This window comes from Protomyctophum bolini, assembly GCF_963924005.1.
Source record: "Protomyctophum bolini genome assembly, chromosome: 19".
Taxonomy (NCBI): Eukaryota; Metazoa; Chordata; class Actinopteri; order Myctophiformes; family Myctophidae; genus Protomyctophum; species Protomyctophum bolini.
This window is the reverse complement of record NC_137880.1, coordinates 7,379,579-7,392,511: the sequence shown is the minus strand read 5'-3', so window position 1 is coordinate 7,392,511 and position 12,933 is coordinate 7,379,579. Positions and strand designations below refer to the sequence as shown.

General features: G+C 43.0%; 1 protein-coding gene across 4 annotated transcripts in view; it reads left to right on the top strand.

Annotated features, from left to right (window-relative positions):
* Positions 1-11,851, top strand: part of epb41l2 (erythrocyte membrane protein band 4.1 like 2) — a 117,875-nt gene extending 106,024 nt beyond the window's left edge. For all 4 annotated transcript variants that reach the window (XM_080791596.1, XM_080791595.1, XM_080791597.1 and 1 more), the window contains 5 exons: positions 2,564-2,692; positions 2,879-2,974; positions 4,451-4,531; positions 5,948-6,062; positions 7,647-11,851. In XM_080791596.1, coding sequence (XP_080647722.1) covers positions 2,564-2,692; positions 2,879-2,974; positions 4,451-4,531; positions 5,948-6,052 — 411 coding nt within the window. In that variant the 3' untranslated portion in view covers positions 6,053-6,062; positions 7,647-11,851. The remainder of the gene's footprint in view (positions 1-2,563; positions 2,693-2,878; positions 2,975-4,450; positions 4,532-5,947; positions 6,063-7,646) is intronic.
* The last annotated feature ends 1,082 nt before the right edge of the window (positions 11,852-12,933 follow it).

The window sequence follows — 12,933 nt, the reverse complement described above, 5'->3', positions numbered from 1 at the left end:
CAGCCAAGTGCCCGACATCATGAAAAATAAAAATACACCCGCAAACTGTCTTCAAACGCAGTGAAAAGGCGAAGACGTTGCTGTGTGCCACTCCCACTAATAATTCAACCCCCTTTAAACTTGGGAGTCCCTATTTTTGACTTGTTGTTTTTTCTTTTGTTGGTCAAAAGTCAAGCTCGTGAGCTTGTAGATTGGCTTATTTTCCCCACTATTCGCCATCGTCAGTCAATACGACAAAAGCATTATGCAGTGATATACACTATTATACAGTGCAAGTATACGCACGCGATTTCCAAATCCACAAAAGCCATGTGTTCAATGTTACGAACGCACGGATATGACGACCCGTTGTGGCAAACCGGAAAGAGAGGAAGCTAGCGTAGCAGCTTGGCAATACAAAGACAAAGAGAGGAAGCTAGCGTAGCAGCTTGGCAATACAAAGACAAAGAGAGGAAGCTAGCGTAGCGGCTTGGCAATACAAAGACAAAGAGAGGAAGCTAGCGTAGCGGCTTGGCAATACAAAGACAAAGAGAGGAAGCTAGCGTAGCAGCTGGGCAATACAAAGACAAAACGACGAGTTACAAGGTTTTCACACGACGACGCCGATGATGACCATTTTGAACGCTATATATTCCGTCCCAGAATCCTCTTTTCTCCTTCAAAGCAAAACAAAAACAAAACCGAGACCTTCTCTGGACAGACAGACAGAGAGAGAGAGAGACGACTCATGTTGGTGTGTTGTTGTTAGTGTCGGTGTTAATGTTAATGTTAATGTACCACCAATGGGCCCTTGGATTCAATCTCATTTTAAGTGTATTATTGTGTCATTTGATTTGGCCTCAGCCTTCCCCCCCCATCCCCCTCCATTGCTCCTGAAGTGTGCCTCATTGCTGTCGCTATGCCTATATTGTTTTCATGCTATACATCTCGTATCATAATTTGACATACGATATAATTATCATCATCATGTGTTTGTATCATTTTTTACATTGTATACGTGGTTAAAATGACATGTTTGGGGGGGGGGGGGGGGGGGGGTCTTGTGTGCTTTCACATGTATATTTTGCTGTGCTTGTGCTTCACCTTTTTTGCGAGTGTATAGTACCGTAGGACTTGTCCTTGTTCAGTGGTTTTGGCAACAGGGAGTCACACAACATTGGTTTATAATTATAATTGTCTTTAGTACATTGTCTCAATTGGAATCTCAAATGAAACAAAACGTACAGGTTTATTTTTATTTTTATATAATAATAATAATAATAATTACCTGCTGCCAACCGCTTCCTGAAATGAGAGAAAAGTCGCCTGGCTTGTTATTGCATCTGCATGTCACTTTGCATGTCGGTTACCATGTTTGTTTGTTTGTTTGTTTGCATGTCATTGTGAACGTGGACGGGTGCTCATTTTCATGGGGGGGGGGACGACGACACACACACACACGTGATTTTGTATTTGCATGTTCGTATTGCACTGTGCTGTCATTGGTTGTCATGTTACATTGGGGGGGGGGGGGGGGGGGTACGGTTAAAGATTTGTTCTGCGTATGAGCGGGGGAGGGGAGGGGGGGGGGGGGGAGGGTGTACAAATGGGGTCTTTTTCTCTCCCAAAACAAAGTTACTAACGGCATGTTTGGGGTTTTTTTCTACGCCGTCGTCTATCCCCGGGAATGTATAGGACTTAAAACATTCATAATGCCTATTTTAAGGCTATTTTTGGTAATTTGAACCACTTTCAACCTGTCGCCTCTATGTACTTTGGGCATGTCAATAAAAAAAAAGCAGAAAAGTAGCCGAACCGTCTCACACGACGCGTGGCAATGCGTCGTGCGCTTATGTACGTACATGTGCTTTATATTATACCACCGTGAAGCGCTATTGTTGTTCTTCAGTGGTTATAAGAATGCCTGCATGGCTCGTTCATTTGGCTGCACGTCGACGCCTAAAGAAACGACCAGTAGGAAACAGACGACGTGTCTCGAATGTCTGTCACTGCATTGCTGTGTGTGTTTGTTTGTTTGTTTGTTTCTTTCTGCTGCGTTGTCGGCGTCACCGCTGTTGCATGCTGGGTGGGCTCGTCTAAAGCAGCAGCAGAACGAACGGGGGACATTCCACCGTGTTCTTTGATGTGTGCATTGTTGTGTTCACGCCGCTGCAGTAGACACGTGCTTGTTGTCCCACTTGACTGTCATGATGTCGTCATGTGTGTGTTCATCTATTCTTCACCGCCGGCTGAAATTCTGGGCTGCACTTACTCGCATGGACTGTGCGTGGCTGTGTGTGTGTGTGTGTGTGTGTGTGTGTGTGTGTGTGTGTGTGTGTGTGTTTTGCGTGCGTGGCTGTGTGCGCATGGCTGACCGCCGTTCAGTTCATTTTCACTTTAAATTGGTTTAAGAGACGTGACTGTGCAGTGGTCCATGTTGGAACGTGCATACGTAGGCATGCAGTGTTGTGTGTGTGTGTGTGTGTGTGTCCGCTACGGTTCCTGTGTTCCGTTGGTTCCCGGGGTTTTGTGTGTGTGGGTGTGTTTCTTTTTTAACGTGTTACACCTCGCTCCCCCCCCCCAGCCTCCCGTGGTGAAGACCGAGATGGTGACCATATCGGACACCTTCGCGGCGCAGAAGACGGAGATCGCCACTAAGGAAGTTCCCATCGTCCACACGGAGACCAAGACCATCACATACGAAGCTGCGCAGGTACACACGCACACGCGCACACACACACACACACACACACACACACACACAGCACAGTGTACAGTAAATACTCTACTGTGTCTGTGTTCATTTATCCATGTGTGGATTTTCCCGTGCGTATTTGTGTCTGTCAACAAGGATATTGACTGACTCTCTCTCTCTCTCTCTCTCTATGTCTCTCTGTAGCTGGATGGTGGGGACGGCGAACCTGGCGTTTTGATGACTGCTCAGACAATCACATCTGAATCTCTGTGTACCACCACTACCACACACATTACCAAGGTACTGTCACCACTACCACACACATTACCAAGGTACTGTCACCACTACCACACACATTACCAAGGTACTGTCACCACTACCACACACATTACCAAGGTACTGTCACCACTACCACACACATTACCAAGGTACTGTCACCACTACCACACACATTACCAAGGTACTGTCACCACTACCACACACATTACCAAGGTACTGTCACCACTACCACACACATTACCAAGGTACTGTCACCACTACCACACACATTACCAAGGTACTGTCACCACTACCACACACATTACCAAGGTACTGTCACCACTACCACACACATTACCAAGGTACTGTCACCACTATTACACACATTACCAAGGTACTGTCACCACTACCACACACATTACCAAGGTACTGTCACCACTATTACACACATTACCAAGGTACTGTCACCACTACCACACACATTACCAAGGTACTGTCACCACTACCACACACATTACCAAGGTACTGTCACCACTATTACACACATTACCAAGGTACTGTCACCACTACCACACACATTACCAAGGTACTGTCACCACTATTACACACATTACCAAGGTACTGTCACCACTATTACACACATTACCAAGGTACTGTCACCACTACCACACACATTACCAAGGTACTGTCACCACTACCACACACATTACCAAGGTACTGTCACCACTACCACACACATTACCAAGGTACTGTCACCACCACTACCACACACATTACCAAGGTACTGTCACCACTATTACACACATTACCAAGGTACTGTCACCACTACCACACACATTACCAAGGTACTGTCACCACTATTACACACATTACCAAGGTACTGTCACCACTACCACACACAAGGCACTGTCAGTTGAGAAAACGGGCTTGAAAGGTTCACTTCTGTGGACTCTAACGTAACATTACACCTAGCTACATGAAGCATTTATTTCATATTTACATGTCAATTTCAGACATGGATTTCAGCCATGCTCTCTAGTATGTGAAGAGTCTGCTTGTGCTATTAACTCATTTTGGATTTTTTTTTTTTTTTAAAGACAGTCCTGAACAGTTGGTCTTGCTGCCATGACTCTGTATCAAAAAGATATGGAAGATATGCAAATGACAAAGGGATTACTCTGATTTATGGGAGTTGTAGTTCCAGAATATCATTAATAGATTGTGGAATTAAGTTACGCGAGAGAGACTAACACCGAGGATTGTACTGTGACGTAGGGTCCAATTACAAACCAGTCTTTGTTATATGTTCTGGTCCAGATATTAACCCATTTTGGTGGCGGGAACCCCCTTTTGGTGATAACATTCAGCCTTGAGAGATGGTGCAATGTTGCAACGACTGACATAGAAACAGAAAACTGTCAGGATGTGTAGAAGACTTTTTTTTTTAGAATCTGATCCCGGGTCAGAATGGGTTATAATAAAGAGCTGTTGTTGGTCCGTTGTTTGTGTGTGTCGCAGACATTAAAGGGCGGCCTATCGGAGACGAGGATTGAGAAACGCATCGTCATCACCGGCGACTCGGACATCGACCACGACCAGGTCAGTCGCTAGCGATCGCCTCACACACAGGTCCCGCCCCCCCCTTTGAGCTGCCAATCACGCAGTAGGATTCTCAGTCAAATTAGATCCTTTACCCTCCTTCCATCCATCCATCCATCCGTCGATCTGTCCATCCATCCATCCATCCATCCACGCATCCATCTAATCCTCCTCCTATTTGTCTGTCTGTCCGTCCGTCCGTCCATTAAAGGAGAATTCCATACTAAAAGGCTTTCTTACCTTTCTTTGTAGTTGTTACGTCCCCACCAAAGAGGTGTTATTTTGTGCAAAATCTCCTTATTGGCTATTTCCCCTACCCTACCTGCCCTAAATGAATTGCATTGAATTGAATGGGAATTGAATGGGGCTATGGGGTGTTGTGCTAATTCGCTTATTTCCATCGCTCAAAATGATAATTTCTTTGTATATATCCTCTCTTCATAATGCAAATAATATCCCAAGCGGCACAGTTTACTACTTCTTCCGATGGTAATAAGTGAACTAGCATAATTAACACCCCATAGCCCCATTCAATTCCCATTCAATGCAATGCAATTCATTGAGGGCTTATGGTAGGGAAAATAGCCAATAAGGAGTTTTTGCACAAAAAAACACCTGGACCTCTTTGGTGGGGACGTAACAACTACAAAGAAAGGTAAGAAAGCATTCTAGCATGGAATTCTCCTTTAATTCTACAGATTGTAATCCTTCCATCCATTATTTTATAACTTGCTCCTTTGTTGCGTTCCAGTCACATCATTGGTTGGTTTGATTTGCCTGTTAAAGTCTGTCTTTCTGTCTGTTTTGATTGGCTGGATTTCCTCTCTGAAATATGAATGAACCTTTTGGACTGTTTCTGGCGTGATGAATTAGCAACCGGAACTATTAAGGACATGATTAGACCGGAAGTCGCGCAACGGTTTAAAGATCCACATTTCATTTTATTTCATTTGATTTGTCTATAAAAAAAGAAAAATGGAAATCTGGGCATGTCACCATTTTTCAAAATGTGTTTTCTAGCTCTGTCTAAATCTATTTAATTGTCTACCGTTTGGCTAGTTTGATTTGAGAGAAAACCAGACATGGTCCGAATTTGAGCCAATAATCCAATAAGTCTTTATTTTTCGTCCATATTCTTTTTCCACTTCCAGTCCAGTTTCCCTGAAGTTTGCTTCACCGCCCCTCCTTCCCAGCATGTATCAGCTTTAGAACAGTGGGCTCTTTAAGTGTGAAAAGGTTTAATGTTACGTGTTCATTTATGTTCTGCGTCAATTTACTTTTTGTCATGTTTTATTTTATGTTTCATTTTAACGCCATCATTTCCCCCCCCTCCCCCGGCCCTTGCCCCGGCCCCATCCCACTTTGCCTGCTGCTCTGCCAACGTACCGTACCGTACCCTACCGTACCGTGCCGCAGGCATTGGCCCAGGCCATTAAGGAGGCCAAGGAACAGCACCCCGACATGTCAGTCACCCGAGTCGTGGTACATAAAGAAACCGAACTGGCAGAGGAGGACGATTGACTCTACACAGGTAATAAACAAAGTGATATATATATATATATATATATATATATACACGAGAGGGTAGTTCTTTATCGTCATCATAACACGTTGGCTTTCTATTCACGAGTTGCCCGAGTGAACCCATTTAGACCTGAGGACGATTGTACAAATGCCTTCTAAATCCAAGACAGTTTTCTGAAAAAAACGACCCATGTCGCTCAAACATTTTCATGTCAAAGACCCCCAAAAATATATGTAATTGGCCTATATAATATAATATCTGAAAATATGTTGTTCCATGGACCCCCCCCCCCCCCCCGCTCAGTCATTGTTTAATCCACGTTTTTAATCAGTTTTGAGTCATACGGGCAAATTGGGCAAATCCACCGGACAGAAGGGGATATGCGACGCGTTTTGATGACGTCATCGCAAAAAAGGTCTGTCGCGCCGGCCGTGCAAAGGGTTCTGGGAAATTGAGTCCCTGGTTGTTTACAATGGGGAATGGTGCCTATATAGCAGCGCGCGGCCGACCGCCCCGTCTGTTGTCGTGAGCGGCACCTTGGAATATATTTCTTCAACACGATTACACCGTTTTAAAGGAAAAATATATATTAAAAAAGAAAGAGAAGACTTGGACATGGACAAACGAAACTAAGCACTGCTGCGTGTCAAAAGTGCCTTGAGACAATGTACAAAGAACATGTTGGTTTTGGTTTACCATAAAGAGCGATACGAAAGGAAGAATCTCCCAAACGGTGGGTCAGGACGCATGCGTGGTAGAATGTCCCCTTTTTCTCGTTTCCTTTTAAAATACATAAATATTTATTTCTGTGTGGAGTTTGCATGTTCTCCCCGTGTCCCCTAGGGTAGATACCCTCACAAAAACATGCTGTAATCCTGGTCTCTAAAACTACCTCCCCCTGGCCAGCCGGGGCGCCTGATGGAGGGGAAAGGAACTGGTCGGAATAACGTGTCCCTTCCACGCGCTACGTCCGGCCGGGGAAATTCCCCTCTGTCAGGTGAAAAGAAGCAGCTTGGACTCCTCATGCATAGAAGGAGGCATGAGGTCAGTCCGCTGCCCCCCCAGGTTGGCAGAGGAGGTGTAGCGCCCAGGATTACTTAGATAATTGGCACTGGGTGAAAAGAAAAACTGGGTTACAAAATCGTGGGATGAAAATGTAGTAAAAAAAATACATAAATATCTGTGTATACATAAATATATAAAGATTTCGAGAATTATCACAGCTTTTCAAAAACAATAAAAACAATTACAGTATTCCGTGAATGCGATTTAAAAAAAAAACCCCGAATAATTTCCATAAATAAATGTATAAAAAGGGTTAAGAAGTAGAGAATATAGCCATTTACTATAAGCTTATGTCCTGGGCTTATGTCTTGAGCTACATTGTATTACTGTACTAGAGTACCGATAAGAAAAAAGGTCTACTATCAGCAGTAACATAACAAGAAACTCTTTTCTCTCCCTCCCTCCCTCCCTCCCTCTCGTCTCATTCTGTCTCTCCTCCCGCTCGCTCTCTCTCTCTCTCTCTCTCTCTCTCTCTCTCTCTCTCTCTCTCTCTCTCTCTCTCTGCTCCCATCCCTCGTTCTCCAGAGTTGAAGAGGCCCTCGTCACGTTCTTCATCACCTCACAACAACCAACCATGACTGACTGAGGAAGAGGAGCGGGGAGAGAGAGAGAGAGAGAGAGAGAGAGAGAGAGCGGTAGAGGGAGTGGTTGGTGTTTCTTCCGTGTGTCTCTGGTGCGTACAAATTTAAAAAAAAAAAACTCACTCCGAACCGAAGAAAAACAAAGACTGGGAAGAAAAAAAGAAATACTCACTCTTTCTGAAGAAGACGAAAAAAAGAACCACTTTTGTTAGATTAACATTTGTAGCATGTTTTTATTTTTTACTAGCGCTTTCTCTTTTTATTGTTTAAATAATAAATACATTTAAAACAAAAGAGAGAGAGAGAGAGAGAGAGAGAAAATTGGTTGTTGTATCTGCCATGTAATTGCTATATGATATTAAAGGATTTCTGTGCAGGGACGCGTTGAGACCACCGAGCCAATACAAAAGCAGTTAAATCCCCCCCGTGATGACTTAACTCGCGAGAGCCGAGAGAGTTGCACAAAATGACACCAAATTAACCTTTTGGTTCCATTGGTATGCTCTCGAGAGTCACATAGAAATGGATAAGTAATATTCACAGAGGATTATGCCTGTGTGTACTGTCACTATCACCTTGCACGGAAATATTGGGTCTCTTGACAAGACTTGTCTTCTATCTCCGTCACATTTTGTCATGAACCCTTCGGTGCTCGACTAAGTTCCGTACGTGGCGAAGAACAAAGTGGTCTCGGTGTGTCCCCTGCCAAAGTGGTACCCTCTTAACAGCTTGCTCCCCCTCCCCCGTTCTTCATTTCAGCGTAATTAGATCGTCACAAAAAAATGTACCGTGGAGAAACGGCGTGTTATATAAAGTACCGTTCTAATACTGTAATAGTAACTCGGGATTATTATGTTTTTTTTTTTGTTTCTTTGTAATTACACTGAAACCACAGGACAGAATTAGCTGTTAATCTCGACGGATGCCACGATTGCCAATCAACCAGACGTTTTTAGAAGAAGTTTCTATGATTCCAGCGTTTTTTTTTCCATTTCTTATTGTTGAAGTAGAAGTTGTTATTTTCTCATCCACATTCCTCGTGCGTCGACTCGGCCCGCTGACTTCAGTTCATCTTCCAATCACTTATTTTGTATTTTATTTAAAAGGAGAAAAAAAAAAAAAGAAAAAAACATTTTAGCATAATAAAGAATTTTGTATTCTCGTCACTACTCTAATCAGCCATTTTTACGACAACCATTTTGCGCTTTATTTTTTTTTTGACTTTTTTTAACCAGGGAATCCAAATAGTCCCAAATTCAAGCGTTGTAGAAATAATTCTGGTTAAGCGAGCGCTCCATCCTTGGCGAGTGAAGTGAATGCATTTTTCTTATTTTTTTATATTCACTGTTGGAGCCGAGGTCGAATTGGAAGTGAACTGACATTAAAAGCTGACGTCTTGCAGCTTTCTGTACAGAACAGATGAAGGTTATCGGGGGAAATGGGAGCGGCACCCCCCCCCCCCCAACAACCCCGCCGCCCCCCTTTCGGCCGATCGTTACGGGGTCCCAGGGGAATGGAGAGGGAAAGCGGTATAGTAAGCGTCATTTCTGATTGGGAGAGAGAGAGGACCGGCAAATACACTGGTGTGTTTATTGGGAGAAAAAAAGAGGTGGCGCTGTTTTTTTTTTGTGTTTTTTTTGTATTGATTGATTATACGTTGATCTGCGGTGCCAACTACTAACACACTCTTCTTGTAGAAACGACAAAATGGACGAGTGATTGCATACAGGCCTTGAGCTGCGCTTATAACGACTCTGTCCTCGACGAGTAGCAACGCCCCGATAATTGCTGCAAGCGTTTGCTCTGTATTTGGCCCGAAGGTTTAAAAACGATAAATCACTGGAAGATTAGCCCTCAATACTAACTGCTAATTGGACCAGTGTCAAACCTGTGTGTAAATGTGCGGTTTCAGAGCCTGTATGTCGTCACTCCTATAGCTTCATGTCAGACCAGGACATCTATCAGGACCACAAACCCTTGTAGATCCTAGACTATACCATGCTCAGGGTTTAACCCATTCTGACCTGAGATCAGATTCATACGAGGTTTCCACTGTTCAGAATGGGTTAAGCATATGTCTTGGTTTCATACTCTCTCCAGGACAGACCACATCGCAAAGACCTTTCCCTGGCGAGTCTATAGATACTGTTGAAGCCTTTTGTGTTTGTGACTTGTGTCATCATTGTGTCTGGATAACAAGCTGAAACTGAAACTGCCTACTATACCTATACCTGTAACATTGTTTTTATTATTTTGAGTCGTGAGCAGGTTTCAAACCTCAAAACGAGAGACATTGCTGGAAAAGCGGGGCCTGCAAAATAACTCTATTCGCTTCGTTTCAGGCTTTCAGCTACAGTAAATTGGAAGAAAGGGGGCGGGGGGGGGGGGGTTCCCTACAGTAAGTTGACATTAAAGCCAGCCTTTGCAACAGTATACCAGCATAACTGTTTAAAAAAAAAAAAAACAACAAGCTGAAGTCGTGCATCTGTGAGGGTTTGATGTCCTCTTGGTCCAAATAGAATCTGCTGACTTGTTATTCATTTTCTGTGTTGTGTTCTGTATTTTATTTTTCACTGAAAATGTGTCCGGTTGATTTTAAAACATGGACTAGTTTAAAGAAGAAAAAAAATGAATGCATAGTTCAAGGTTCAGGTTCAGATCAAAATAATTGTATGTACTTTTGGCACACCCGATAATTTTTAATTATTTTGTTTTGTGAAAAGCATCTCAAGAAATGCATTTTGTTTGGGCTTGCCTACATTTAACCGTGCAACCTTTGCCAGCTCTGGACCTCACCTAAGTAAGCTTAGCTACGGGCATTTCAGACCGGACAAAGCTAAACTATTTTCATCCGTTTCATCTTTTTCGCCACATTCTCAGGCGACTACTGTCAGTTAATACTTCAGTAGTATAGCCTGATTTGTGAGACGAACTAGCCGGCGACTGGGTATTTCTGCAAAAGAAGGTACAAGTTTAGCTTTAACATGTTTCAAATGTCCTCTTTTTGAGTCGGGCAAGGTGTTATGGGTAATATTGGGAGACACTGGGTTTGGACTTCTACTATGCAGTTACATAACATTCCAGAGAGGGGGCAGCATTTCTCTTCGAATTACTCCCCTCACGAACCTACCGTACTAGGTGTGATTAAAACATGCAACATGAGGCAGCTGGGAAGTTTTTTTTGCTGTTCCAAAAAGGAAAAAATAAAATCTTTCCAAAAGCATTGATTATATCACAAAAAAATATATATTTGTAGTTTTTCTTTTTCTTTTTTTTTTTTTAAATATTGTACACTTTTGTTTTCTTTCTCTGTGAACTGACCTATAGTTCTTGACAGGTGGGATTTGTTGTGCCCCGCTTTTTGAATATTTCTAATATATTTAGGGAGTGTTTTTGACATTTTAAGAACACCACTTATAAATCAAACAATCTGCCATCACTTCAGCACAAGGAGCTACTTGTGATTCTGGGGGGGGGGGGGGCTTTGAGTTCTTATTTGAACCAGTGGGCTGTGTTTTCACCTGTCACAGAGATGTGGGTTTTCCCCCCCAAAATGTTCGCATCCATGTTTGTAGTCCATTTTCTCGCTGTAGTTTCATAATTGTCTTTGTATATTCCGGTCGATCATCTTTTTGTATAATCGCAGAACAAATTTGTAAAAGGAACACGTGAAAGCCAATGCGTGCACACACACACACACACACACACACACACACACAATTCGGCCCTTGTGGGTTTTCAGGTCGGGCGACGTTTTTGTCAAGCCACACTTTAATGTCGTTGAAACGCTCGTCTTAAAAGTACATAAATTGACCTTCGAGACATCTCACCATGCGGTTGGATTGAACAGCGGTTTAAAATACCTGCTTGCTGTCGATGCTCCGATAATAAAAAACCACTAGTGCATTCTCATGGCTGCGATATGCTACACACAAATCAACGGTTCGGCCTCAGAACAGCCCAGTAACATCTCTCCACCACCCCCATGGTTTTGCTCATATTAGTCATGATCCAACCAGCAGTAGGTTCTCTACCTATAGCGGCTTCATGAAGTGTCTTGTGTGCCACGTCCCTCCCCCCACCCCCCCCCCCCCCCCATCCCGCCCGCCACTCCTACCCTGTGTAACACTGTTTAAAAAAAATAAAGGATTGTTATACTCTGAAACTGAATCGTCACATTCATTATGTATGGATATATATGTCCAGTGTGGTATATATGTATACCGGAGGACGCAACAAAATCCCTTTTTGGCCAAAAAGTACCGTTTATACGTGTGGTGGGGGGCTCAGAGTGCGTCCACTAAGGAAAGTAGGCTTTCTATTGACACAACCCATCTTTGTATTGGTGAGTAGGTCAAACGTTCTTGAGATTTCCACAAAAGAGGAGAGGCTGGTCTGATTTCAATTTGAGATTTAAAACTGAAAGTCCCATAGCCTTACTGCAGGGCAGAATCGAAGCAGTAGAAGGCTATGGACCAGAGCTAACTATGGCCCCTTTTCCACCGGTTGGTTCCCAATGGGAACCGGTTCAACCTTGGTTTTATGAACGTTAAATATGAATTGAGTGTGAAAAACCATACCTATATTAGATTATTATCACCATTAAACTTCCCCAATTGAGTACTTACACGAAGACAATGATTTATTTTATTACAAATTTTAAAAAAAATAATATGCAAATGAGGCATTATGTAGGGAAATATGTGAAATAATCAAAAATATGAAAAAGCTACTACTGTGGAAGGGTTATCATGTATTGGAGGGTGGGGGGATTCAGATTTTACGGGGGCCAGTTTTGAATTGCAGCCGTCCGTAGGTGCCCTTTGAGAGCGGTTTTGAAGGAGTCAAGGGATTCACATGTCTTAAAGGAGAATTCCATACTAAAAGGCTATCTTACCTTTCTTTGTAGTTGTTACGTCCCCATCAAAGAGGTCCAGGTGTTATTTTGTGCAAAATCTCCTTATTGGCTATTTCCCCATACCATAAGCCCTAAATGAATTGAATTGAATTGAATGGGATGTATGGGGTGTTGTGCTAATTCGCTTATTTCCATCGCTCAAAATTATAATCTTTTTGTATAGATCCTCTCTTCATAATGTAAATAATAACCCAAGCGCCACACTTTACTACTTATTTCGATGGAAATAAGCGAATTAGCACAACACCCCATACATCCCATTCAATTCAATGCAATTCATTTAGGGCTTATGGTAAGGGAAATAGCCAATAAG